General features: G+C 50.7%; 6 protein-coding genes across 6 annotated transcripts; 4 read left to right on the forward strand and 2 right to left on the reverse strand.

Moving 5' to 3' along the window:
• Positions 1–1,901: 1,901 nt before the first annotated feature.
• On the forward strand, positions 1,902–4,281 carry BDR25DRAFT_14270 (uncharacterized protein). Its single transcript, XM_033683890.1, has 3 exons — positions 1,902–2,103; positions 2,153–2,579; positions 2,631–4,281. Exons 1-3 carry the CDS (start codon positions 2,038–2,040, stop codon positions 4,193–4,195), a joined length of 2,058 nt encoding a protein of 685 aa, XP_033549262.1. The 5' UTR covers positions 1,902–2,037; the 3' UTR covers positions 4,196–4,281.
• A 3,859-nt stretch (positions 4,282–8,140) lies between these two features.
• On the forward strand, positions 8,141–9,821 carry BDR25DRAFT_258765 (uncharacterized protein). Its single transcript, XM_033686551.1, has 2 exons — positions 8,141–8,610; positions 8,668–9,821. The coding sequence occupies exons 1-2, from the start codon at positions 8,513–8,515 to the stop codon at positions 9,530–9,532; spliced, it is 963 nt and encodes a 320-aa protein (XP_033549263.1). The 5' UTR covers positions 8,141–8,512; the 3' UTR covers positions 9,533–9,821.
• Positions 9,822–10,562: 741 nt separating this feature from the next.
• Positions 10,563–13,183, reverse strand: BDR25DRAFT_283844 (heat shock protein 70b). The gene is made up of 4 exons (XM_033688082.1): positions 12,722–13,183; positions 12,553–12,662; positions 11,328–12,502; positions 10,563–11,271 (listed from the first exon to the last, which is right to left on the reverse strand). The coding sequence occupies exons 1-4, from the start codon at positions 12,969–12,971 to the stop codon at positions 10,755–10,757; spliced, it is 2,052 nt and encodes a 683-aa protein (XP_033549264.1). The 5' UTR covers positions 12,972–13,183; the 3' UTR covers positions 10,563–10,754.
• Positions 13,184–14,231: 1,048 nt separating this feature from the next.
• Positions 14,232–15,828, reverse strand: BDR25DRAFT_283848 (FMN-linked oxidoreductase). The gene is made up of 3 exons (XM_033688083.1): positions 15,591–15,828; positions 15,413–15,544; positions 14,232–15,352 (listed from the first exon to the last, which is right to left on the reverse strand). The coding sequence occupies exons 1-3, from the start codon at positions 15,672–15,674 to the stop codon at positions 14,306–14,308; spliced, it is 1,263 nt and encodes a 420-aa protein (XP_033549265.1). The 5' UTR covers positions 15,675–15,828; the 3' UTR covers positions 14,232–14,305.
• A 575-nt stretch (positions 15,829–16,403) lies between these two features.
• Positions 16,404–20,585, forward strand: BDR25DRAFT_366441 (uncharacterized protein; the record flags this gene model as incomplete). Its single annotated transcript, XM_033696953.1, has 5 exons — positions 16,404–16,454; positions 16,638–16,918; positions 17,111–17,436; positions 17,483–18,656; positions 18,707–20,585. The coding sequence occupies 5 exons, from the start codon at positions 16,404–16,406 to the stop codon at positions 20,352–20,354; spliced, it is 3,480 nt and encodes a 1,159-aa protein (XP_033549266.1). The 3' UTR covers positions 20,355–20,585.
• Positions 20,586–22,089: 1,504 nt separating this feature from the next.
• BDR25DRAFT_366447 (uncharacterized protein) lies at positions 22,090–23,509 on the forward strand (the record flags this gene model as incomplete). The annotated part of the gene is made up of 5 exons (XM_033696954.1): positions 22,090–22,273; positions 22,330–22,559; positions 22,663–22,981; positions 23,079–23,366; positions 23,412–23,509. 5 exons carry the CDS (start codon positions 22,090–22,092, stop codon positions 23,507–23,509), a joined length of 1,119 nt encoding a protein of 372 aa, XP_033549267.1.
• Positions 23,510–23,664: the final 155 nt, after the last annotated feature.

The raw sequence follows: 23,664 nt of genomic DNA on the forward strand, positions 1-23,664 counted from the left end.
GGGGAGCTCCTCAGAGGGAGAAATGAGATAGGGGCATCTGGACCTAGCTCGGGATGGCCACATCATCGTTTCCAAACTTCTTCTTTCTGTGTGGTCCCCGGGGGATGACGTTCCCTCTTGAATGGCCCAAACTGCGTCGATCCCCAAGCCGACTGGCTGCTGGAGGTGTTACAATTCATGAAAAGTGAAAGAAAGGAGAAGCTTGATGTTACGACGGCGGCAGAGTTGGAGTGGAGACAGCTGGTGCATGATTTCAGTGCTTAGACGCTTCGTCACCATACCAACAGCTGGCATAATATTCCCGGAAAACCCGGGGCCTTTCGGATTGTTTGTGCAGGATAAGGGAGGACCGGGAGAAAGGCATGATTGGGTTGAGGTGAGCTAAGTTAGGATGACGCCGCACGCATACATAGGCGCTTGGAGGCCATGAAATGTTAAACGTGATTTTTTTCTCCCTTTTTGATCCCACCGCCTATTGCTGTGCCAGAAATTCTGAGACTGAGCAAACAGGTGATGTTGCATCGGCCAGACTAGATAAGGCCAGTCTGCCGAATGAGTCTCGCCAGGGGCACGCTGAGAGAAACCTTGCGTGCGAAATGCGTAGCAACTGAGGCCCTGAGGCCCGAAAGGTCGTACGAATCCACATATGACGCGAACCGCCTAGGTCGATCGGATAGGAGAGTGAGAGTTGATTGCCTAGAAGGTGCTAATAGACAGAGAGGAAAGATTGTGGTCCGATAATGCTACACAGTAGATCTTCGAGACTTGTAACATGGAACATGGCCCAAGTTGCCGACATGTGGAGCACGGAAATGCGGGAGCCGCTCGTGCCACTCACCGAAGGCGCTAACATGTGCAGTTCTGTTAATAGTTCGCTTCACATCGTGAGATGCGCGCTGAGCCTCGCCGCTGTTGACGCCGAGCCTCGCCGTAGTTGGAGCTGGCGAAGTCAAAGAGAGAAGTTTACCGGTGAGGTTGGCGACGTGCGGGTCCCGAGATGAGGATGGCGACGGATGGTAATAGGGCCTTTACTTGATGAGACGAGCAATCTCTCCAGATACCCATGATGGCCCTGAAGCGGACAGAGAAGAGGAACAGGCTAGCGGGCTGCCGTTCTCAGGCTGGTGAGGCTTAACCCCAAACCTGGTGGAGCCAGCCCGCAGCCAATTGGCGCAGTGGGGTCGCTTCTCAAACGCGGAGGTTTTCTGGGCACGGAACTCGGGCAGCCGCCGTTGAGCGCAGGGCAAGTGCAGGCCAGGAGCGACTGACCACCAGGGCCGGGTCGCGGCTGCCAAAAGGAGCTCGCTCACTCTGCAATCCTTTTCACCAGTCGTGCCTCCTGTGCGGCGACCAAGAACACGTAGACGCCGTGACTTGGACATTCTCTTCTCGTCTCTCTCTTGCGCATCGCCCGCTATTCGTGCTGCGCGCCGTTTGCGATACCCCTCGCCCTGCAGCCTCACCCTGCAGCCTCGCGCCCCTCGCTCTTTCTACTCTGCGCAGTCCAACCGTCCAGGCAAAGCAGTCGCTGTTCACCGCGACTCCCACAACAGGAACGACAACAACATCAATTCCTGTCAATTGTCCCAATTCAAATACACCGCCCGTCGCTCTCGGTCTTATATCTGATCCCCTCCTCATGCCCATTTGCGCATTGTGTGCATCAGACAAGCCGTGCCCCAGCAGCCCACCCGCATCATGCGCACTGCGTAGCATTCCGGACCCCGACGTAAACGGACACGCTTCACACACTCCCTCGCCCTGACCTGCCCTGCCTTTAGCCTCTTCGCTCCGCCTCCACCTCAACACCACGCCCCTGTCGCTCTTTTGACTCTCTCCCGCTAGTGGTGTACAGCGGGACTGTCACCATCTCTCCACCAAATAACACTGCCATTGCGCCCATTGCGCCCATTGCCAGCTGCTCTAGATGTCCTAGCGACGTCGCTCTAGTCACTCATTTGCAACAACAGCTGGGCTGGACGAGACGGTTGCCGTTGAGCGGATACCCTACCTAATAATACCCAACAAAAACTCGCCATGGGGTGCTGCGGTGATCGCGAGAAGGGACTCACTGTCACCGAAGAGCAGAAGTGGGACTACATTGTACGTGCAGGAAGCTGGGTACCACGGAACAGCTGCTGACCCTTCACAGACACTCTCTGATTTCAAGTCCACCTCTTGCCTTGCCCCATTATCCTACGGCTGGCTATGGATTCTTGTCCTCGTCTCCATCGCCGTTTATGTTGCTGATGCGTTCACTGCCATCAGTCTCCTCGCCTTCAACAAGTGGTCAAGTCAGGTCAAGCCCAAAATCGAATTCGACATCGCCAAGTGGATCTTCGCCATATGCATTATCATCTCCTATGTTTTCCTAGCATACCGATGGATGAGGGCAATCCGCGTCATGCGCTCTGGTGGTATCGTGGAAAGCTATCTGGAACCGCTCGCAGCCATCTACCAGTGCATGCGCATCACAAAGAGCGGCCAAGGATGGAGGAGATTCTTAGTCTTCACCGAGTTGACGAGGAGTAAGAAGGGCGTTGACTATATTGCCCTATTCGTCTACTTCCAATTCAAAGGTATTGATCCGCACCACCAACGAATTCCTGCAGGCCGACTAACGAATACAGGTGCTCTGATCATTGTTGTTGCCCAAGGCCCTCGCATCGTCATCAACGCCTTCACTCTCTGGGCCGTCATGGAAGCCCAGATCATCCCCACCGGCGATCACGCAGCTCCCAAGGACCGATCGCCTGTGGCTCAATTTTTCATTAATATCGAAAACATGGCTGCTACTGGAAACAAACAAGAAACAATCATCTACTTCACCATGTTGTTTTCTTTGGTCATTTGGGTCATAGCAGCACTCTCTTTACTCTTCTCCGTCATTTTCTACATCTTCTTTTTGTGGCATATCATTCCAAGTTCAGATGGACGCCTATCCAAGTATTGCCGCAGGAAAATTGAGGGCCGACTGGAGAGAATCGTGAGCAAGAAAGTCAGGAAGGCACTAGAAAAGCAAGACCTTAAACGCAGGAAGGAAGAGCAAAAGTCCACAAAGAAAGGAGATGCTCCCTCGCAACGAGTGCCGACATTACCAAAGGTTGGAGGACCAGACGATGACACCTCTTCGGTATTCTCGATGGCGAGATCTGACACTCTGAGTACAACTACAACACTACCCTCCTACTCTTCGAACGGACCTTCTCGGATGAACACTACCAGCACCACAAGGACAGGTGGAATGAAACAGCCTTCTTTGCCGTCTTTGTTTGAACGACCGGCGCCATCCCGGACAAACACTGAGGCTTCTGCCTATTCAAATGCGAGCTACAGCTCCAATGCCCCGCTCCTAGGCCAGCCGGGGAGCATGGGTCTGTCCTCACCAATACCGCCGATGCCACCCGTCGATCGGAATGCTGATTACTTCAACCCACATGGAAACCGACCGGTACCCCAAGGTCTACCATCGCGGCCGTACTCTCCAATGTCTCAAGGTCGAGCATCCCCCCGACCACCTCGAAGCCCCCTTCCCCCAGTTAACACTGATTACTACGAGGGTCGTGTGTCTCCTTCTCCCCAGCTGATTTCCCCTCTGCCGAGTGATCCCCGTGGTCCGCCACCATCTCGTGGGAACACAAGCTTTAGCCCCAACGGCCGAATGCCCGGCCCTGGCAGGAATTTCGGCGCCCCGCGCAGTGACCGTACTTTCTCCCCATATGACAACCGAGGCCCAATCATAGGGCCGGCATACGAGATGTCACCTGTAGATATGACGCCTGTGGACAACAAAGTGCAGCATTCATACTCGGGCTCCAACGGCTCAGATGAATACAGAGCTCCTCAACTACCGTCTGCGCTTCGTCCTGGATCTCCAGCACAGACTCAAGCAATGAACAACAATTTTGCTTCACCACCTCCCCCACGCTCTATCACTGTACCACCAACGAATCCTCGTGCTGGACTGCCCGCTGCTTTACAGTCAGCCATTCAGCGCCGCGAGGCTTCTAACCCGCTACCAAACCGGAACATGAACGGGTCTGTACCACAACAACGCAGTGCCACGGCACCCATTCAACAACCTGGATGGGGTCAAGGTCCAGCCCCAAGGTCCAACACCACTCGCCCTGGGCCAACAAGCGGATATCCAGCCCACGGAATGGGGCAGCCAAGGGGCAGTGAGGATGGATGGTAGCACACATGAACTAATTTCAAAAGATGAATCTTTGGGGGTGAATGTGTAGCGGATGGATTTTCCTTTTTGTAATGACGACTTGATACCACGACGGGAGTTTTTTTTCTTTTCTTTTCCCAAGTTTCTTTACGGGGCATTATGTATACATTCAGCATCATGATGCGCTTGCTTTCATGCGCACCTGCATCTCCCCGCTCCTCCGATCGTGTTGAATGGGAGATGGAAGTCTCGACATGAGTATTGAGAGCCTTCCTTTCCATTAAGTTTATGAAATGACGTTGTTCGAGATACCCATGGGCCTCGGATGTCCAGTCGTTTCTGATGGCGTAGGGTTCGGGTGGTTGGATTTGTGGGGAATTTGCGCGTGTTCGGGGGCTCTAGATAGGAATTTGGGACGGATTGATGGTATGTGTGTATGAAAATGGATTTTGGCGAATTGAATTCAGAGCGATGATGATGACTTACAATCTGGGCTGTGCTTCACTGCTTTGATCCCGCCAGTTTCGACATGATGCTCTTCCAAGCCACATCCCCACCATCCTCAAACGTCACAAACAAATCCTGCTAATCTTGTGAGCTTGTGCTCCCAAATGTGGAAGTGAGACACCGGTGCAGGATCAGATCAGGTCGCCGCCTGTTTCGAAACAACGTTCCTTGGGCCACATCGTGCGGGGAGGGTGGAATGAGGTGCATGGCTTGGCGTTGATGCCATCGGTCCCATGTTAATTATATATTTCTTCGAGGGTTGGTGACAGTCTGTGTTGCGTAGGGAGAAAGTGTTGAAGCATGGCATGGGTTGGATGGGTGGGTGCGGACAAGTCGACTCTAGCCAAACTTGGCAAGCATGTGAGAAAGTAGTGGGGCTTAGGTGTTCAACTCGCGAGGGAACTCAAAAAGGGTGATTCCATACAAAAGCCAGGCGGAATTTGTAGACACAAGCTGGGACAATGCCTTCATCTCTCACCAGAAACATTAGGCATGAAGACTGAGGACCTGATGTTCCCTCAAACATTCTCTACAGGAAGGCCGTCGGAAATACATAAACGAACTTCAACTAAGCAAACTTGAGCGTTTGGGCCATGATGAGGTCAAGTAATAGACGTGGCTAGAGAGAGCGGATTGAGTTGAGACACCGGATCTCAGAGTGCGTGAACGTTTTGAAACGCGGAGGTGGATGGATGGAATCCGTTAGCCCCACCCGTGCGAACCTGAACCATGCGTCTGTGCTTGCGATAGAAGGAACGACTGACGGAAAGGATGATACAATTGATTGAAATGGATTATTCAAGGCATTCCAGGTTGAAGGATAGCACGACAGTGTGAAGGCCTTTGTGATGTGGAGGAGACCTGAAGCTAAATGACCACTGGGAAGCGAGTGCTGGTCTTTCCATACGACGGATGCTACGATGCGATGAAGACAGCACGAGAAAGCAGAAACATGACTGTGACTAAGGGAAGGAAAGAGAATGCAGAAATGTGACTGTGACTGAGGGACGAGAAACAGGTTGATTGTCAGCCGAAACACGGTCGTGGCAGACTATCACGATTAATCGATTACATATCCTGTCTACTTTCAGGGTGGTTGTAAATGGGGTATAGATCCCAAACCTCAAACGCCAAGTCGTGTTGTGTGTGCTTCAAAGACGTTAACTGTACTACAACGATTAATATGACTCGGCGTGCATTTACAATTGTGATGTGTTCCTCGTTGATGTGTTCTAAAGATCAGATTCATCTTTCAAATCACAATCCCGTTGCATACAGCCTCATATTAATCAGCCTCATAGCAAACCTGGAGGCGAATAACCTTTCCTCGGACCGGACCGAACAGATCTCCCTTCTCGATTTGAGGTTTTGCGTGCTGATCCTTGGTCGACTGGGAAAAGACCATGTCATTGCTTCACGTTGATGAGTTGCGACAGCCAAAGACGTTCACCTGGGAATCTAGATTGGGTGGCGGTCATGCAGCTATAACGAACCACAGTGTGAGTTAAGAGAGCCGAATCGGGAATGATAAAAGGATTGAGTATGATTATGGTGATGTCATTGAGATAAGAGGTATATCGATAAGAAATGAACCACACTCGTCGATAAGAACTTTTAGAAAACAGAGGGATGTTTTTGAAAGGATATTTTCGGTAGTGGGAGGGATCCCGGACACCGAGATCTGACAGCAGGAATCGCCGACGCAAGAACGGATAAATATGCTGTCTTCTAAGCTGACGTTTAGGAAGAGAGGAAAAAGCTAAAGATATATATATAAAGATTGAGTAACTTCTCAAAGGGCATAAAAACAAAGCAAGTCTAGACTTTGCGAGGAACGGAAACATAAAGATGTGTTTACATAATCTGATCGAGGTTCTTCTTGCTCAATAGATAAACATCTAGACCTCGAAAGAGTACAAACATACGGCAAAAAGCAAAAATTTTCTTTGGAAAGGCGCACCGAGACTTTCTTTCAACCTCCACATGACTGGTGGGCTCAACAAGGTGTCCACAATAACTCAAAGCGGAAACCCAACTTACCTCCGCATCCAACGACAACAGTCCACGTCGCGACGCTGTCAGATTGTTAATCCCAACGAATTAACCTTCTCGCTCCGTGCCATGAGCTTGTTAGCCGTGCCACTCTTCGCCGCTCTTCATCTTCCCGTTCGTGATCCTGACTGGCTGTAAACACCTAAAAGCCGGATTGATGATCAGTCAACCAAGTCCGGTTTCCTTGCGCCCGGCAAGTGGTGACCACGTTGCGATTCAAAGAACACCTGCTTGTTCGGCTAGACGCACATCGTCTTGCATGTCTCCACTCACAGTGACAACAATCGAAGCAGATCCACAGCAGCCCTTTGACAAAGCAGGAAAAATGGCTCAACTGCAGAAACGTGCAGATGGATGACTTTGGGTGAAAGTGAGTGGCATGCGAGGTGCCGTGCCTGCATACTCGCGGAGGTAGGAGTTTTGCAGGATTATGTTGTGTGCTTGCGTCACTGGCCGAAACTGCAGAAACGTGCAGATGGATGACTTTGGGTGAAGGTGAGTGGGATGTGAGGTGCGGTGCCTGCGTACTCGCAGAGGTAGGAGTTTTGCAGGATTGTTGTGTGTGCTTGCGTCGCTGGCTGATTCGGTTGACCAAGCAAATGTCGGGGAGATGATCGCCACAGATCAGTCTGTCGGGAACAGAACCTGCCGGCCCGCATCCGTCCCACCTCTGCACCCGCGGCACCGTGGAAGAAGAATTGAAGCGGCAAAACTCACAGAGCTGAGAAGGTCGTGAGGGACCTTCTCGCCCATCGATGATGTTCCAGAAGGTTTCAATGACCTCGCCAAGCGTCGTTCGACGACTCCACTTTCGTTTGGACACCACGGCGAGTCGTTAGTAACACAGTTTCTCTCATCCAATCACGGTAGGTAAAATCCAGTCGGTTCCCCACTGAACCGCCCATCGCAATGGCGCGTCGCAAGTCAACTGCTGGCCAAAGCAGCGAAAACACGCTCCACTCCCCCTTTCCAGCAAGAGAGGAAGCAAGATCACATCCGCAACTCCACCTCCACAAACGATATGCTGCGATAACAGCGACCGTCACCGCCACCTCTGCCACGGAGTCAAGGTTGCGCAAGTTGACCACAAACACGTGCAGTAATACAGCCTGTTGTCTGCAGCTGTTGTGGATGTGCGCCTCGTCCTTCCATCGCTAGATTTAGACCAGGATGCGAAACAATCGGAGCACCAAGCCGTGTCCAGGGGTAGGCGTCCAGGAACACCAATCAGACCACTCAGTCCCTGCTCCAGCCGCCAGGCACGGCCCCTGATTCGCCACGCGCGAGATGAAAAACGGTGATTGTCTTTTTCAGGTATCGCGCACTATGCCATAACCGGCAAGGCGTCCTTGCACAGGAGATGAGGAAATCAAAGGTCCCGACTCCGTGAGTCGCTCGTTCGGGGCGCCCACGGCCACGACATGCTTGCTGGCTCCTGAGCACCGGCTGAAGGCGTAAGCGCAGCGACGGCCTTAATCTTACGGCAGCCTACCTGTCCGATTCCTTTTCTCTTCTTGCTTTTCACCATCGCTGGCTGTACACGTTCAGTTCACTTCAAGACTCTGGCAATCACCGCGTTCACTCCTTCACGCGGCGTCTTTGCTATTGTTCTAGTCACTCTTTATTCACACAGTCGTGTCGTATTCATACTCCCCCAAGCAACCAAAAAGCCTTGACGCTGGGCCTGAATATACCAGTTCACGAACTCCGTCCCAGTACAGTTGTATAGCTACCGCGAGGAATCTACCCCAAACCAAACCACAAGCCATTGATATCAATATGCGCTACTCATCTGCCTTGGTGCTGGGCACCGTCGCCGTAGGCCAGGCCGCGGCCCTCAATGTCCGTCACGCCGGCTTCCACGCTCGTCGCCAGGCGTGAGTCTTCCGTCTCCTTAAATGCTGCTCCCCACATCCATATTAACGAGTGCATAGTGACCAGAAACGAAGCTACGATGATGTCGACTGGTCCAAGGTGTCTTATGACCTCTCCAACGTCGACTGGTCCTCTGTTTTCGCCAGCTCCCAGGCCACCGCTACACCCACACCCTCATCCAGCGAGGTTAAGGCTGAAGCCGTGTCGACTTCCCCCGCCTATACTCCCCCTCCTACTACCACCACCGAGGCCGCGAAGTCCACCGAAACGCAGTCGTCCAACTCGCATCAGGAGGCCGGCAACGACCTGCTCAAAGGCGTGGAATCGCTACTCTCCAACATGGGCGTTGCTAAGCCTGCGTCAGATCCCCCCAAGTCTAACAACGGCAAGATGTGGGTTGGCGGCGACTCTTCCTGGAAGACGACATTCATCAACGGCGCAGCTTCGGATGTTGTGTTGCTCTGCTGGGCGGCTGAAGGTTATACCGGCATGACTCTCAACGTACACCCGCCCGCCCTCGCCATCAACATCAACAAGGGCGCACAAGAGACCATATCCTTCGCTGGAGGCGTCCCAGGCGCCTGCTGTCCCGCATACTCCGACACCAGGCTCGCCATGTTCGGCGGCTGCGACAACACATGGTATGAATACACCTTCGGCAACAATGGCGCTTTCGACATCACCAGGAACGTTAATATGAACGGTAACTCTATCTCGGCCAAGGGCTCAAAGTGCATATCCGACATGAGCACTTGCGTGTTCAAGTGTACGGGTGGCGTCAGCTCTTGCGAGAAAGGTTACGAGCTCGACAACTGCAGCGCGTCGAATGGCGGCGGCGGTGGCTACGATTCCAATATGCAGGGTGTGGGTGGTGGATGTGCGATGGGTTCGTCCGAGGAGCACGTTAAGGTTACTTTCACCTAAGTCTGCCTTGTTCTTGTCTGTTGCGAAGCGTAGTAGGAGAGTTGAAGTTCATTTGTTTCTCAAGCGTACTTTCATCCATCCGTCATCTCTGTGCATATGCTCCCTCCGCGCCGTCTGTCATTCTACCCGCCTTTTGTTTCTGGAATACCCTAAGGTCTTGGGGGGTTTGTTAGCTTAGCTACCTACCACACCGTACATTTATCCGTCAGCTAGAACCACGACCTCGAATTTTTAGTCAATGTGTATTTGTTTAACTCTCTAGTCCCGTTCTCCTCAATTCCAAAAAGTTAAAAATAACTCTGATCTGGCTCGCGTACCTGACTGAATAGTATCTCGCATGCCTCACCATGCCCTGCTGAGATGAAAGTCGTTTCGCGGACAACGGACATTGGCCGCGAAACGAGAAGGGAATATTAACGGTAATTTGACGCCGAAGACAAAGCCCACCAACCACCGCCCTATCATTCACTCCGTCCGATGAAATTGAGAAACATAAGGACAACGGGAGTTTGAGAAATTCGTTTCTTGCCACAACTACCGAGATCCAATGTCTATCGTGAAGTAAAGTTAGAGTAGTGAGTTTGGTATAATTGAAACACCTTGTTGCCCGGCACTCTTCCTTGCCGCTGCATATGTCCCGCAACGTGTGGGATTGTTGATTCTGAGTGTGAAACATCACCCCAAAGGATGGATGATGGATGACAGAGAATAGTTAAGGTGAGGTCGAGGTGTTGTTCTACTAACCTTTTTCCCGAGTCTTTGGTACAGTTTAGTTTGGTGCGGAAGGTGTCGCGCGGCGGCCACGTGTTTGACGTGAGGGTACCGAGGGCAAATCCGAAGCCATTTGCAGCCTGGAGGCCTGGAAACAAAATTTTCTGTGCTTTCTGGTTTTGAAAAAGTGTGGGTAACCCCTGCAAATGGGTAGGTGTCTGTAAGTCATACTCCACGAGCTTTTTCTAATTTGAGTCAGCCTCGCAGGTATCATCCAAGTCTTACAGAACCATCTTCACATACAATCACGAAAACCAAATTCACTAAAAAAGAAATGTCATTCCAAATCCAGACTCCGATCATCCCCATGGCAGTATTCTAAGCCATCGACTAATGTATGATACTTATACACGACTCGAATCATGAACACGAGTTCGACTTGCCAGCTCCATGAATGCAGAATAAACTACCGACGAACTTTTCCGCCCGCCGAATACCTGGCCCGATCCATCTACAACTCGTCGTGGCCGGCATCTTCGCCCTCGTCCCCATAATCGGGCATTCCGCCCGCACCTCCCTGGCCGTAGAGCTTGGATGTGATGGGATATGCAACGTTGGAAAGCTTCTCAAACTGCTCGTCAAAGTCCTCACTGACAGCAGTGGCTGCGTTCTCCTCAAGCCAGTCCTGAGTCTCCTTGACAGCCTCGAGAAGGGATTCTTTATCCTCTTCGTCGATCTTGCCGCCAAGACCTTCCTCATCGTTGACTTGGTTCTTTAGGCTGTAGGCGTAGTTTTCGAGCTTGTTGCGAGCCTCAATACGCTCACGAGTGGCCTTGTCCTCTTCGGCGTACTTCTCGGCCTCTTCGACCATGCGCTCGATTTCGTCGGCGGAAAGACGGCCCTTGTCGTTGGTAATAGTGATGGATTCACCTTTGCCAGTGCCCTTGTCGACTGCACCAACCTTCAAGATACCATTGGCATCGAGTTCGAAAGTAACCTCAATCTGGGGAACACCACGGGGCGCCGGACTGTAGAAGAATTAGCAGCTGGAATGGTGCACGCCACGGTTTTGAGTGCTACTTACGGAATGTTGGTGAGCTCAAACTTGCCGAGAAGGTTGTTATCCTTAGTCATAGAGCGTTCACCCTCATAAACCTGAATCAAGACCACCGGCTGGTTATCGGCGGCGGTAGAGAAGATCTGGCTCTTCTTGGTGGGGATCGTAGTGCCACGCTTGATGAGGTGGGTCATAACACCACCAGTAGTCTCAATACCGAGAGTAAGCGGGTTGACGTCCATCAGGATGATCGAGCCCGTTGCCTCATCACCAGAAAGAACCCCACCCTGAACAGCAGCGCCAAAAGCGACGGCCTCATCGGGGTTGACATCTTTGCGGGCCTTCTTTCCGAAGAACTCTTCGAGCATAGCCTGGACCTTGGGAATACGAGTAGAACCACCAACGAGAACGATGTCATCAATGTCACTCTTCTTGAGCTTGGCATCCTTGAGCACCTGCTCAACAGGCTTCAGAGTCTTCTTGAAGAGATCGTTGTTCAGCTCTTCGAACTTGGCACGGGTAAGAGTCTCGGAGAAATCCTCGCCCTTGTGGAAAGATTCAATCTCAATCTTGGCGGTCTTCTGGGCAGAGAGCGTGCGCTTGGCCTTCTCAACCTCGCGCTTCAGTTTACCCATAGTCTTGGGGTCCTTGGTGATGTCGACGCCTTTCTCTTTGTTGTACTTCTTGGCGAAGTAGTTGATGACACGGTTGTCGAAATCTTCACCACCAAGATGGGTATCACCGGCGGTGGATTGTACCTCGAAAACGCCCTCCTCGATAGTAAGGATAGACACATCGAAAGTACCACCACCAAGATCGTAGACGATGACCTGGCGCTCGGCCTTGTCAGTCTTGTCGAGGCCATAAGCCAGGGCGGCCGCGGTGGGCTCGTTGACGACACGGAGAACGTTGAGACCGGCGATAGTACCAGCGTCCTTGGTAGCGGCTCGCTGAGCGTCGTTGAAGTAGGCCGGAACCGTAACAACGGCGTTCTTGACCGTCTCTCCCAGGTAGCTCTCAGCAACCTCCTTCATCTTGCCCAAGACCATGGCCGAAATCTCCTCAGGAGTGAAGGTCGTCTCCTCACCGTGGACGTCGACTTTGACGCGGGGTTGGCCATTCTTGTTAACAACGGAGAAGGGGAAGTGCTTGATGTCATTCTGGACCTCCTTCTCGGCGAATTTGCGTCCAATCAATCGTTTCTGCCACTGTTAGTATTTTTTGCGTGCATCGAGAGTAGGGGAGAGCTCACGATATCGAAGATGGTCCGGCTGGGATTGCTGGCGAACTGATTCTTTGCGGCGTCACCAACAAGACGCTCCTCGTCGGTAAAGGCGACCCAGGAAGGCGTTATTCGGTTACCTGGAAAGAGGCCACCTGTCAGCTCCAATGCTCGCTTGGCTGGCAAAACTCGCACTCACCCTGGTCGTTGACCATAATCTCGACCTTGCCATTCTTCATGACACCCACACATGAGTACGTCGTCCCCAGATCGATGCCGATGACGGGACCCTGAATGACCTCCCGGCCCGAGTCGTCCTTGAGCGGCTCCTGGTCGGCGGCTCGGACTGTTGAGGCCAGCATTAAGCCGCCACACAGGACGAGGAGAAGATAGAAAGCGATGGACCAAGCAGAGCGCTGGTTAGCGCTGCCCCGCGACCGCCTCACCATTGTGATGGTATGTGGAGTGTAGACGATGGAGAGGGCGGTGAGGTGTGTCTATGGACAGGCTCGCTCTATCGCAGAGCAGACAAAGGAAAGGACGCTAGGGTATATGGAAAAGAAAAGAAAAAGAGAAGACTCGATGACACCGAGTGGAAGTTGGGTGGTCGTAAAGAGGATGGGAAGGAAGAAGGTTTGTACCGACGGCGGGCGGTGTTATATGGCACGGTTGTTCCTGAACTTTTGAATTGAACAGTTGTCGATTTGCCATTGTGAAGACCTCACCGCCTGCCGCATCAGGCATGGTGCAGGACGAGCATGCGCCACCTCTCAGACATGCAACCGTGTCCAATTCACCTCAGCGTCTGTCAGCCTCGCCTCCACCCACAGCACTGTCATGCTCTTTCACTGGACACGTGTGAACAAGCCTTGTGCAAGAATCTTCTACGGGCTGCCAAGCAGCACAGAAAGAACCCGGCTTTAATTGACACTGCACGCACTCTATGCATCCTGCATCCGCCAGAACCCAAGGAAGGTTAAGCGTCCAGAAGGAACAATGAAGTCGCTGGTACACACCAAGTGTTGTGCAAATCGGCCCAGCGAGATCTCTATTCACGCCTTTCAAGATCCCATCTTCATCCTTTCGCGATCCACAATATGGCCCCTCCTTATCACTGTGTATCGGCCCCTGCGCCACGCGAGTTCCAGCCTCAGCCGTTCCGTCCAGGGGCCTCATCTTCCAGGTGTCCTTTTCCTAGCATTATTCACTGACCGTGTTTCTCCCTCCAATCACACGTTCGTACCGCTCCGTGACTCTTATTCGTGAAAGTGCAACGTCTCCTCAAGGAGTCGGGGAGTCGGGGTTGCGAGACGCATGTCTGTGTTGCCTGATGACTCTTTGACTAGTCAAAGCCATGTCCGGTGATTTCTAAGATCGTTATGCGGATACCTAGTAGGATTGTCCGGTATTGACACATTAGATGCATGAGCATCGTTGACGAAAGAGTGTTGGGAATCAACAGCATATTCGCGCCTACCACGTAACACCGGCGATGAAAACTGTTCAGTCTCTCAAGCATTTTACTCATTTGGGGTAGAGTTTCAATCAGGTGCCAAGTTCTGTCATAATCTACACCATACGAAAGAGGGAAGACATATTAAAGTCAAATCACCAGACTGAATGAAAACATAGATTTTCTCCGCACTTATTGGTCAGAACAAACACTTTCCTTGCTCTTCACAAGTTTGAATCCTTCTTTTTAAGCACATCCCTAATATAAACGATCAGAATTATTTGTCTTCTATACTCTAACTTCTACGCCTAACTATGATCGAGGCCACACTCACTTCTTTCCCCTACCACCAAATCCCCACCTGATCTGATTTGCCCATCTACCTTCCACGCCAAGGTCATCCGCCCATGCCCAAACTAATCCTGGATTCTTTTGGAACATCCTGCCAGCGATGGCGAGGTCAAGGTTATCGTTCTCAAGGTATCCGTTCGCTTGCTTGCCCTCGGTAATTGTACCAACGGTACCAACAAGCATCTTATCCCCTACCTTCTCTTTCACAGCCTTCGCGAACGGAACTTGGTAGCCAGGTCCACCATGAATATGCTGCTTCTCGTGCAAACCACCAGACGAGACATCGAGCAAGTCGACACCGTTTGCTGCCAGGATCTCGGCAAGTTTAACAGTCTGGTCAATGGTCCAACCATCAATACCTTGCTCTTCAAGCCAGTCGGTGGCGCTGATTCGCAAGAAGAGGGGCATATCATCTGGGATTGTGTTCCTAGCGATCTCGACAATTTCCAAAGTCAATCGAATACGATTCTCAAATGAGCCTCCATACTCATCGGTTCGGTGATTTGAAGCAGGCGAGAGGAAGGTATGCAGGAGGTATCCATGGGCATTATGGATCTCAATAGCGTCGAAACCTGCTCTCAAAGCACGCTCGACCGCGGCCTTGAATGCAGTCTTGAAATCTGCGATATCAGCTTCCGTCATCTCCTTCGGAGAACAATGTCGGGCGTTGAACGGGATTGCCGAAGGTGCCTTGACGTTGTCTGGCCATCCATTCAACTCCGGCCCTGCAACGTCCCCCATGCTCAGCCATGGTGCGACTGTGCTGGCTTTTCGGCCTGCATGGGCGAGTTGAATACCAATCTTCTGTCCTTGGGAGTGCGCGAATTCAACAAGGCGTCGGAGTGGCTCGATTTGCGAATCTTTCCAGAGGCCAGAATCTTCAGGTGTGATTCTTCCCTCCGGCACGACTGCGGTAGCTTCGATGAACGTTATGCCTGGTCCGCGCTGAACGATGCCGCCGATATGGGTGAAGTGCCATGCTGTGTGGTGGCCGTCTTCAGCCGAATACTGGCAGAGGGGAGAGAGCTAATATCCAAACATGTTAGTCTGTCGAGGATAGTGTGTAGAGTAACTAGGACGACGTACCATTATCCGGTTTTGAAGAGTGAGGCCCCTGAGCTTAAGAGGGGTGAAAAGCTTAGGTATCTTGCTGCTGCCATCTTTCATTCTAATCGCCGTTCCAGCTGGGGGATCTTGTGCTGGGGTGAAGTAGGATATCTTGTTTCATCAGTGTAAGCCTACAAAGTCAGAAAGATTGACATACCCCTGGTGCAGCTTTGTTGACATTGTGAGGCTCGCCTTCAACCTCTTTCGGAAGGGCGTGATGTGAGTGTTCTCCTGGTGCCATGTCCGCTTTTACTTTCAACAAGGACTTAGGGTCTGTCTGGGGAGGAGGGGTCAATTGGGCCAAGTTGGTCTTGTCTGAAGAATGTATTCACCCAGGGGGCTTCCAACGCCTTTATACTCAACATCCCACTCTTCAATAATTCGCAGTGGTGACGTTGCGGGCCCCGGCGGAATTCAATTCACGGAAACCCTGTCGCGGGGCATTGCAGTGCCCCGCCTTCCAAACCGAGATTGCACGTACGTCCGTTGTGTCTATTGATTTGTAAGTCGATATCGCGCAATAATCGCCACGTTTCCCGCCTCGAAAATGGTGAATGCTCTGAGAAAAGCTACTCGAGTGTATTTGTGGAGCCACTAAGCATCGGCACTCAGTCGCTTATGAAATATACCAAGTGCTAACGCATGGTGATGGCTAGGGAGATTAGATAACATGCATCTAGTGGCGATGAGTGACATGTGGGACGAGGAGTTGATATTCCTATTCAAGATAAGTACACAAACTCTTAGAAGTATATCCCCGTCTTCCTATGCCAACTTCAATTCATCCAGTTTCACAAGTGTTCTCATAGGTCCTCCCTTGTAAACCCTCGCAGAAGTAGTAACACTTTTGGTATAACGATGACGTAATATGCAGTATTATTTATAAGCCGTCCAATTGTGCTATGTGATTTTTCAAGTTGGCTGAGGCCTACGGGCATGTTTCGGCTGTCTTCGTCGGCATTCCGAAGGTATGCCGACTCAGCATCGCCGTTCTTCGGCCGAATATATCACGAAATTCTACGTAAGTGCGCAAATCGCTAGGATAAATTTATAAAACCCTTAGTCGGTATCATAAAGGAAGAAGAATAATCCTGAAATAGCGGGCAGACTGTACATACCGATGCTGTCCCATCACTATGGGCCTGGCAAACAACAGCAACACCTAGGATGCGAAGCTAACTCCTAGTGCCTTGCGTGTTTACAGTTAGTTCAGCTGAGTCCCATTATGTGGCTATCAGAGCGTGCTCAAGACATCCATAGAGAGGATTGTCAAGGAAGAAGAAGTGTCGTGAGGGCATGTGTAAGGCAAATAGGTCCAAGGAATGGCAACGCGTGCCAAGCCTCTTGTCGTCGAACCACCTTTCCCTTAGCTTCGAATTCAGCCTTCAACCCCGCTAAACCTACCTTCTTCAATGAGTTTCAATATCGATGGGTAAACGACCGAAGAAGTCGTCTCCTGGAACGAGGATCCTTCAACAGGCCCAGGTAAGCGCCGTGCAGTGCGCTGTCCATGAGGATCTTGCCGACACAATCTGCCTTCTCACCGCATGTACAAAAAGGCTGCCAACACTCAACGTTGTGAAGGGCGACGGACTCTTTGGAGAATCAGCCGCCTCAGATGTTCGTGCGACGAGATCAAGCATCAACTGTAAACGTCTAACCTATATAGACTGGAAGTGGAAGTCTCGACACAGATGACGAGGATGTGGACCTCGAAAACCTCGAGGAGGTTGAGGCGGACCTAGGCGAACAAAGAAACCTCGCGAAATTGCGAGACAGATTCCTCGACCGGTTGGCTGAGGTCCTGGCGAGGTTCAAAACAGAACCCAATACGAGAAGGAGTTCAGGACAAGATGCAAAACACGTTTGTGCAACTATGATGGTAATGTGTGAAGATGAAACGTCTGTGAGGATACTTTGTGCGAAGAATGAAGGACTCGACAAGGTCGACGATGAATTCTTAGGGCACTGGAAGAACTGTCTCGAGAATGTTGCCAAAGCTGGTACGTGATCCTTGAGTCTTTCTCCCCTCTGATAACCACTTGTTAGGCCGTGCATCGGAAGCGGATAGAAATCATCTCTTGGATCTGATCCTAACGCATCAACGACCGCGAGTTGAATTTTATATCCACAGGCTACAGCTTGCATACCGTAAATCTTCGGCGACCACCGGCAAGCTACTAGACAGCGAAACAACCCTGTCGAAGGCTTGGGTAGAGAAGCAGCCAATTTTAAGACTTCGTGAGTGGGAAGATGATAATGGCTTGCGATACAAAATACCGACAACGCTACCCCAAAAAAATTATGCAGGCTCAGATGTGGCCCAAAGTGGCCTCACTTTTCAAGAGAACGCCCTTGCACTGGCAGCTCTTTCCACTGATATTGAAGAGCTATGTAATCGACCACCTGCTGGAAACGTAGAATCATCCCTATTGAAACGATTATTAATTAGCACGTTCAATGTTTGGATGGGTGTCAAGACGCGATCAGCGTTCAGAGCTTGTCTGATCCAACTGTTTCTTAACGAGCAAGCGCGTAAGACGGCTGAAAAGGCACTTCTATTCCTTTGCCGAATCTACTACGGTACGACCATCTTCATCAATACCGCAGAACAAATATCGGCTTTCAAATCGATCATCTGTGTCTTAGTCCCTTCCCAAAGTTTCAACCGGTGTCCAATACCGCAACTGCAATCCGAGGCATTAGTTTCTGCAGAGAGGTTAGGAATCATTGCGAGGCACAAGCGAATACGTGATCGGCTTGGCTCCTCACAACTGAAAAACGCTTTCCGAGTGTCTCGTCGCGAAAAGCGCTACATCCATTGTGAAGTACAATTACTTCACTACTACGACGAATCTTTCAAATCCTCGAACCAGAAATATCAGACCCATCCATATATTGGGTGCAGCAGGCTGTGCTGCTACCTTTGTTATTGCTTTACACTCGTCTACGGTGGATTCGACGTCCGCGGAACCCACGAAACTATCATGAACAGATGGGAGATTCCACTGCATTCGCCAACAGGACGGTACAGTTCGACGGTTGATTTAGCAACACAGCGCCTTCTTCAAATCCTGAAGGCTGAACTCCAGAGCAACCTCTACTCCACGGCGCCTCCGCGCAATTACGAACTTCGAGCTCAATCGTCAATTGGTCTTTCCACAGCAAAAACAATGCTGGAGGAAGAAATTGTGGAAATGGAGCGGTCAGAACTCGCAATACGGTGAGTAAACATATGCTTTGACTCAATATTGTTGCTCATCTTGACAACAGGTCGTCCATGATGATGCCAATGATATCTAGTGATGCCATTTCTGTTTTCCCTCTACCCGAGAGACCTGGGTTTGCCGTAGTTTTTGGCGGCGAAATACGTGGATGTACAAAGCCTATGAGGCTCGGGGAAGCCGAGACATTGCTAATCAACCACTTGCGCCATAAATACGGGTTCGAACCACTCAACGAGCTGCCACCAAGGAAATCACGCGACATGGCAATCTGCAAAAGATGCGGAAGTATATCAAACCTGCGTTGCCGCTCCTGTCGGATGTCTTATTGCTCGCAAACTTGCCAGAAGAAGGATTGGAAACGACACGTATTCCTATGCACGGGCAGCTCTCGACCGAACGAGGTGGATCGCTTGAAACTCTACGTCAGTCACTGGTTTCGGGCAAAGAAGATCAGAAAAGAATCACTGGATGATGCTTACACCACCACGTTCCTGCGAGCACTATACTCCGATGACAAGCTGTCTACGACTTTTGGATTTGATAGCTGCGAGATTAGCCTGGAGGTTAGCTACTTACTTTGCATCTACAGAGAACTCATCCGGTCTTGTGGGTCCGTGGTTCTCCAAAGTGTGGTAAACGATGGCAATCTATGGAACTTCATGGAAACTTATAGTAGATGTTTCATGAGCGTCAATGCCTCTCCAACAAACGGCTGCCAATGCTTCGCTTGGTTCCTTCAAATGCGAGAACGAGACGCAGGCTTCCCAGTTGAGCACGAAGACGGGTTTCATTTCTACCTTGCGAGGAGCATGGCTGTAGTTTCTCAGATATTTTCTCTGGATTCTAGAGTCGGCTTTCTGGCAAGCCTTTCGCCAACAGAAATAAAAGTTCTTTGGCTCTATGCAATTCTGTGTCGAGATTTCAACTGCCTTCCGGACGTGGATAGTTCTCAGTGGCTTGACTTCGGGTTTTGCTTTTGCAAAAACTTGTCCGACCGACAGAGGCTTCGAAAGGCCCTCCTTGAGCTTCCTATAGGAGGGAGCTCGCTTGGAGAGATAGCACATGCCTGGAAGAACGATTCACTCCTCACGTTGATGAAGGCTCGCGGTATTGATGTTTACGAATTAGAGCTCAACGATATCGTCCCGCAACGACCTAGGTTGGAAGAGTTTGGGATATACAGATTGATTGCAGAAGTCAGCCATGCGCTCTCTGGCCGCTTTTGTCTCTGCTTCAGGCCTAAGGAATTTAATAGCGACTCGAGCTGCCACTCGAAAGCCCACTTGAAGCACGAGACACACCTGAGTAGAGAGACCGATGGTGATTATGGCTTCCACGGAGTAAACGCATGGGAGCGTTGGCAGCTTTTCAGTTTCTACGCCAAAATTTTCAACCACCCTCACTTTGACGCGCGTGCTATGCAGCGCGCGAGACACGATCCAGATCCAGGAGCGTTGGATAGTTATCTTGAAAGGTTGATTCCAGATTTCCGAAGGAAGATGCGAAATTGGTCCCAGTGCGATGTAATGTTCCCTAAGTTGAAGGCCAGAGTGCAGTTTTTGCCTGGCCGACCTCCGTGTTACTGTATCGTGCACGATACAACCAATCCTGATGGCCTAGATTCCAGGATGTATGTCCCACGCAATTGGGCTGTAAATCATCCTCGGTACCCTTCTAATACAGAAGACAGATAATTTGGTTGATGATCTATCCAATTAAGCGCGGGTTGGCTTCGAAGGGATTGTATTCACTGGGACTCTGCAGGTTTTTGAATATCTGAAATCATATATTTGGGGAGCCAGCGATAGGTGCTTCGAAAATTGGACATGTATGAACAAATTTTCGTTCTCCTGGACCTCCCAAGCTGGATGTGCTTTGCTTCCTATGGAAAACCCCTTCGTAGCTCTATCGATGCTAAAGATACTGGTCAATCATGGAGCTCTAATCTGTTGTCTACTCAAGCTAGGTTAATGGCTCCCGGCGAAAAGGGAATCACCGCCAAGCACAGGGTCCGTTGTAGCGCTAAAACTTGGCGCATTTTGAAATGCGAGGCGCTACGCGGACAGAATCGATTTTCTTAATCGTGATCTACTAGGATCCTGTCTCTTCTGGTCGTTTAGAACAAAAATGTAAATTTAAAGTAATACCCTGTATGTCACGACTTCTTTGAAGGGTCAGGAAACGGCGTCGAAGCCAGCCCCTTCTTGGAGAACCGTAATTTAATAGTTCTCTCATCAATCATTCACCGCCCAGCCCCGACTGCTCAGGCCATAGACCCGATTCCCCAACTTCTGGTCAGCTTCAAGGGCTTCATCTACTTCTTCCTCTATCGCCGACCTCTCTTCATCCCAAGAATTATTCTATAGAAAACACCCTTCAGGTAAGGAAGGTGATCTTTCTCGAGACAGGTACGTACCTAACTGGTGAATGCCAAGAGTAAAGCGGAGACTATCTTTCCCGACTTCCCGAAACAACCAACATGGGCCTTCCTAGGTGCCTCACGATCCTCTTTCTCGGGTCGCCTGGCTGTTTGAAGCATGTGCTAATGATCTGTGTGTTTAGCTTCGTGTACTCAAACTGGTGTCGCAACTTTGCTTCATGTATGTCCAGCACAGCTGATACGAGCCTAGCAGCGCAGTCGATGCTGTGCTTGGAGATGTTGGACAAAGCTCCGGTTACCGATATCAATTCCCCAATTACCACTACTGTGAGTTGGTTGACTTCTAAAATTCTCTTTCCTCGAGGCGGGCTCATCAAGCTTCACAAAATCTCATTACGAAAGGTTGATCTTTTTCTAACTCCTACTCGGATTGCACTCTGCCGGATCCTACGAACGCCACGCCCCTGCTCTCCAAAAATTTATATTTTTTTATTTTGAGGCTCAAACTTCCCAGAGACGTACCAAGGCCTTTGTAGAGACTGAATAGTCCCTATGCCGATGCAATGATTGCCAGCGACAGCCTTCCATTCCTGACTCGTTACATGGGTACTTCCCTACCACCAGTCACCTGGCCCTGTTAGTTGCAATGTTTTCGACTCATTTGGCGTTTCTTCGAAGCTTCAACGTGCGGGGGCTTCGAATTTGGTTCTGCATGAGGATACTACTATCCAATCACGAAGACGACATTTTCTCGCCCAAAGAGAATCCGCACAAACTGACTAGTCCGTTCGAGGTGACCAAGGATCTCCATGATGGATACTGATGGGCATTATTCGACCTTCCTAGGAAATTTGGGTTCACCCTTACAGCCTGGCATGCACGCATGTAGTCCTAGCGGCCTGGTATATGTACCTGATAGCCTGCGGGTAGGGAACCGCCAGCTCCTCCCTTTTTACTTTTTGGTGGGCTCGTTCGTTGGGGCCAATAGTTCAGTTGACTACATACTTGCTTTTTTTTATCTCTAGGACTGCAGAATGTCAGGCGAATTGATGAACGGCTCGAGGCAGCTCAACGCATATGTTTGCCTCTTCGTTACCTTCACCGCAGCAACTATATGTTTAGCGTTACGGCTTATAGCACGGAGAATTACAAAGCTTCGCCTTTGGTTCGATGACTATTTAGCCATTATCGCATTCATTTGCGCAGGAGTATGGTCCGGCCTCGTCCTATGGTGTGAGTCTATTGAAAACATCTCGCCTCTACTTCAACTCCTCACGCATCAATAATAGGGTTGCAGATCGGCCTCGGCCGCTACCTCAAAGACATTGACTCCCCCGACTTCTTGGTTCTGGAGAGGTCGCGCCTAATCCTCTGGAACGTAGAACTCTTCTACGCGTTCTCGCTTGCGTTTACTAAACTCGCCATCCTTGCTTTCTACTGGCGCATGTTCAAAACTTCCAAGATCAAAATACCTATTCAAGTTCTGGCCGGGTGCGCTATTCTGTGGTTGGTCCTTCGTGTGAGTATTTGTATTCCTCCCTATCGCATATGCAGTTCCATGAAGCGGGTCCTGAACAGATCGGTAGACCTTTCTAGCCATCTTCCATTGCGCCCCAGTTCAGAAGTTCTGGCGCCCTGAGCTAGAAGGCGTTTGCAACATCGATGATTCGAAGTTCTTCTTTGGAACCGTGCTCACGCATTTGATTCTCGACATTGCGATTCTAGCTCTACCTGTCATTGAGGTTCAGAAGCTGCATCTCCCCCTTGGGCAGAGGCTTGGAATTATGGGCATGTTTATGTTCGGTATTTTTGTGTGTGTAGCGTCGATCGTCGTGCTTGTGGATTCATTGCAGTACGATACTAGCTCGATTGAGGTGCCGTGGAACATCTCTCCCATCATCATCTGGGCCACTGTGGAGGTCAATCTGGCTATTGTCTCCGGTACGTACAACCCCCTCTCTATCACTATTCCCATTCCCATCCTTATTTTCCCATCCCCTCTCCTCTTCTCTATAACACCAACCTAATTCCTCTCCAGCATGCCTCCCCATGCTCCGCCCAATCTACTTTGTCGTTACACGCCGCGGCCCAATCAGCAAAAACAACTCGTCGCACCTCTCCTACCCATCGTCCTTCCCTAACGGTCGCTCGGTCCCTAGCGCCCACAAACTCGCAACCATTACCGTTAGTAAGAACAATGACTTCGACGAAACTGGCTCGACGCACCAGCTGGCAGGCGCTCGCGGGGGTTCAATTAGTAGTACGAGCAGCAACGGTGGAGATGGAGACAGACATGGGATGCAGACTATCATTGTGGGGAGGGCGAGTGCGGAGGATAGAAATGGGGGTAGGGCGGGGAGGTTCAAGGCAGCGAGTGATAAGCGGGAGGAGAGATCCAGGTGGAATGGAGGGATGGGTGGGATCATGGTTACGAATGAGATGAGTGTGAGCGTTTCGACTATAAGGTAGGGGCTAAAAGTGGAATTAGATATACTAGAGGTGATGAGGGCTATGAGAGTGATGCGATCGGCTTTGGAGATCCTTTATTTGGTGGCTAGATAATTGTGTTTGATACCCTGAGAAATGGAGCGGTTTGTGGCGATACAGCAAATATGAAGGTCATT

This window comes from Lindgomyces ingoldianus, assembly GCF_010093535.1.
Source record: "Lindgomyces ingoldianus strain ATCC 200398 unplaced genomic scaffold BDR25scaffold_11, whole genome shotgun sequence".
In the NCBI taxonomy this organism is placed as follows: Eukaryota; Fungi; Ascomycota; class Dothideomycetes; order Pleosporales; family Lindgomycetaceae; genus Lindgomyces; species Lindgomyces ingoldianus.

Excerpts from the sequence above, each read along its gene's own strand:
- BDR25DRAFT_14270 (XM_033683890.1), top strand. The coding sequence starts at position 2,038 with ATGGGGTGCTGCGGTGATCGCGAGAAGGGACTCACTGTCACCGAAGAG. Across the intron at positions 2,104-2,152 it reads AGCAGAAGTGGGACTACATT|ACACTCTCTGATTTCAAGTC; the intron begins GTACGTGCAGGA and ends GACCCTTCACAG. Across the intron at positions 2,580-2,630 it reads CGTCTACTTCCAATTCAAAG|GTGCTCTGATCATTGTTGTT; the intron begins GTATTGATCCGC and ends TAACGAATACAG.
- BDR25DRAFT_283844 (XM_033688082.1), bottom strand. The coding sequence starts at position 12,971 with ATGGTGAGGCGGTCGCGGGGCAGCGCTAACCAGCGCTCTGCTTGGTCC. Across the intron at positions 12,663-12,721 it reads GATTATGGTCAACGACCAGG|GTAACCGAATAACGCCTTCC; the intron begins GTGAGTGCGAGT and ends GCCTCTTTCCAG. Across the intron at positions 11,272-11,327 it reads TTTGAGCTCACCAACATTCC|TCCGGCGCCCCGTGGTGTTC; the intron begins GTAAGTAGCACT and ends ATTCTTCTACAG.
- BDR25DRAFT_258765 (XM_033686551.1), top strand. The coding sequence starts at position 8,513 with ATGCGCTACTCATCTGCCTTGGTGCTGGGCACCGTCGCCGTAGGCCAG. Across the intron at positions 8,611-8,667 it reads TTCCACGCTCGTCGCCAGGC|TGACCAGAAACGAAGCTACG; the intron begins GTGAGTCTTCCG and ends ACGAGTGCATAG.
- BDR25DRAFT_283848 (XM_033688083.1), bottom strand. The coding sequence starts at position 15,674 with ATGGCACCAGGAGAACACTCACATCACGCCCTTCCGAAAGAGGTTGAA. Across the intron at positions 15,545-15,590 it reads TCAACAAAGCTGCACCAGGG|ATATCCTACTTCACCCCAGC; the intron begins GTATGTCAATCT and ends TGATGAAACAAG. Across the intron at positions 15,353-15,412 it reads CTCTTCAAAACCGGATAATG|CTCTCTCCCCTCTGCCAGTA; the intron begins GTACGTCGTCCT and ends TTTGGATATTAG.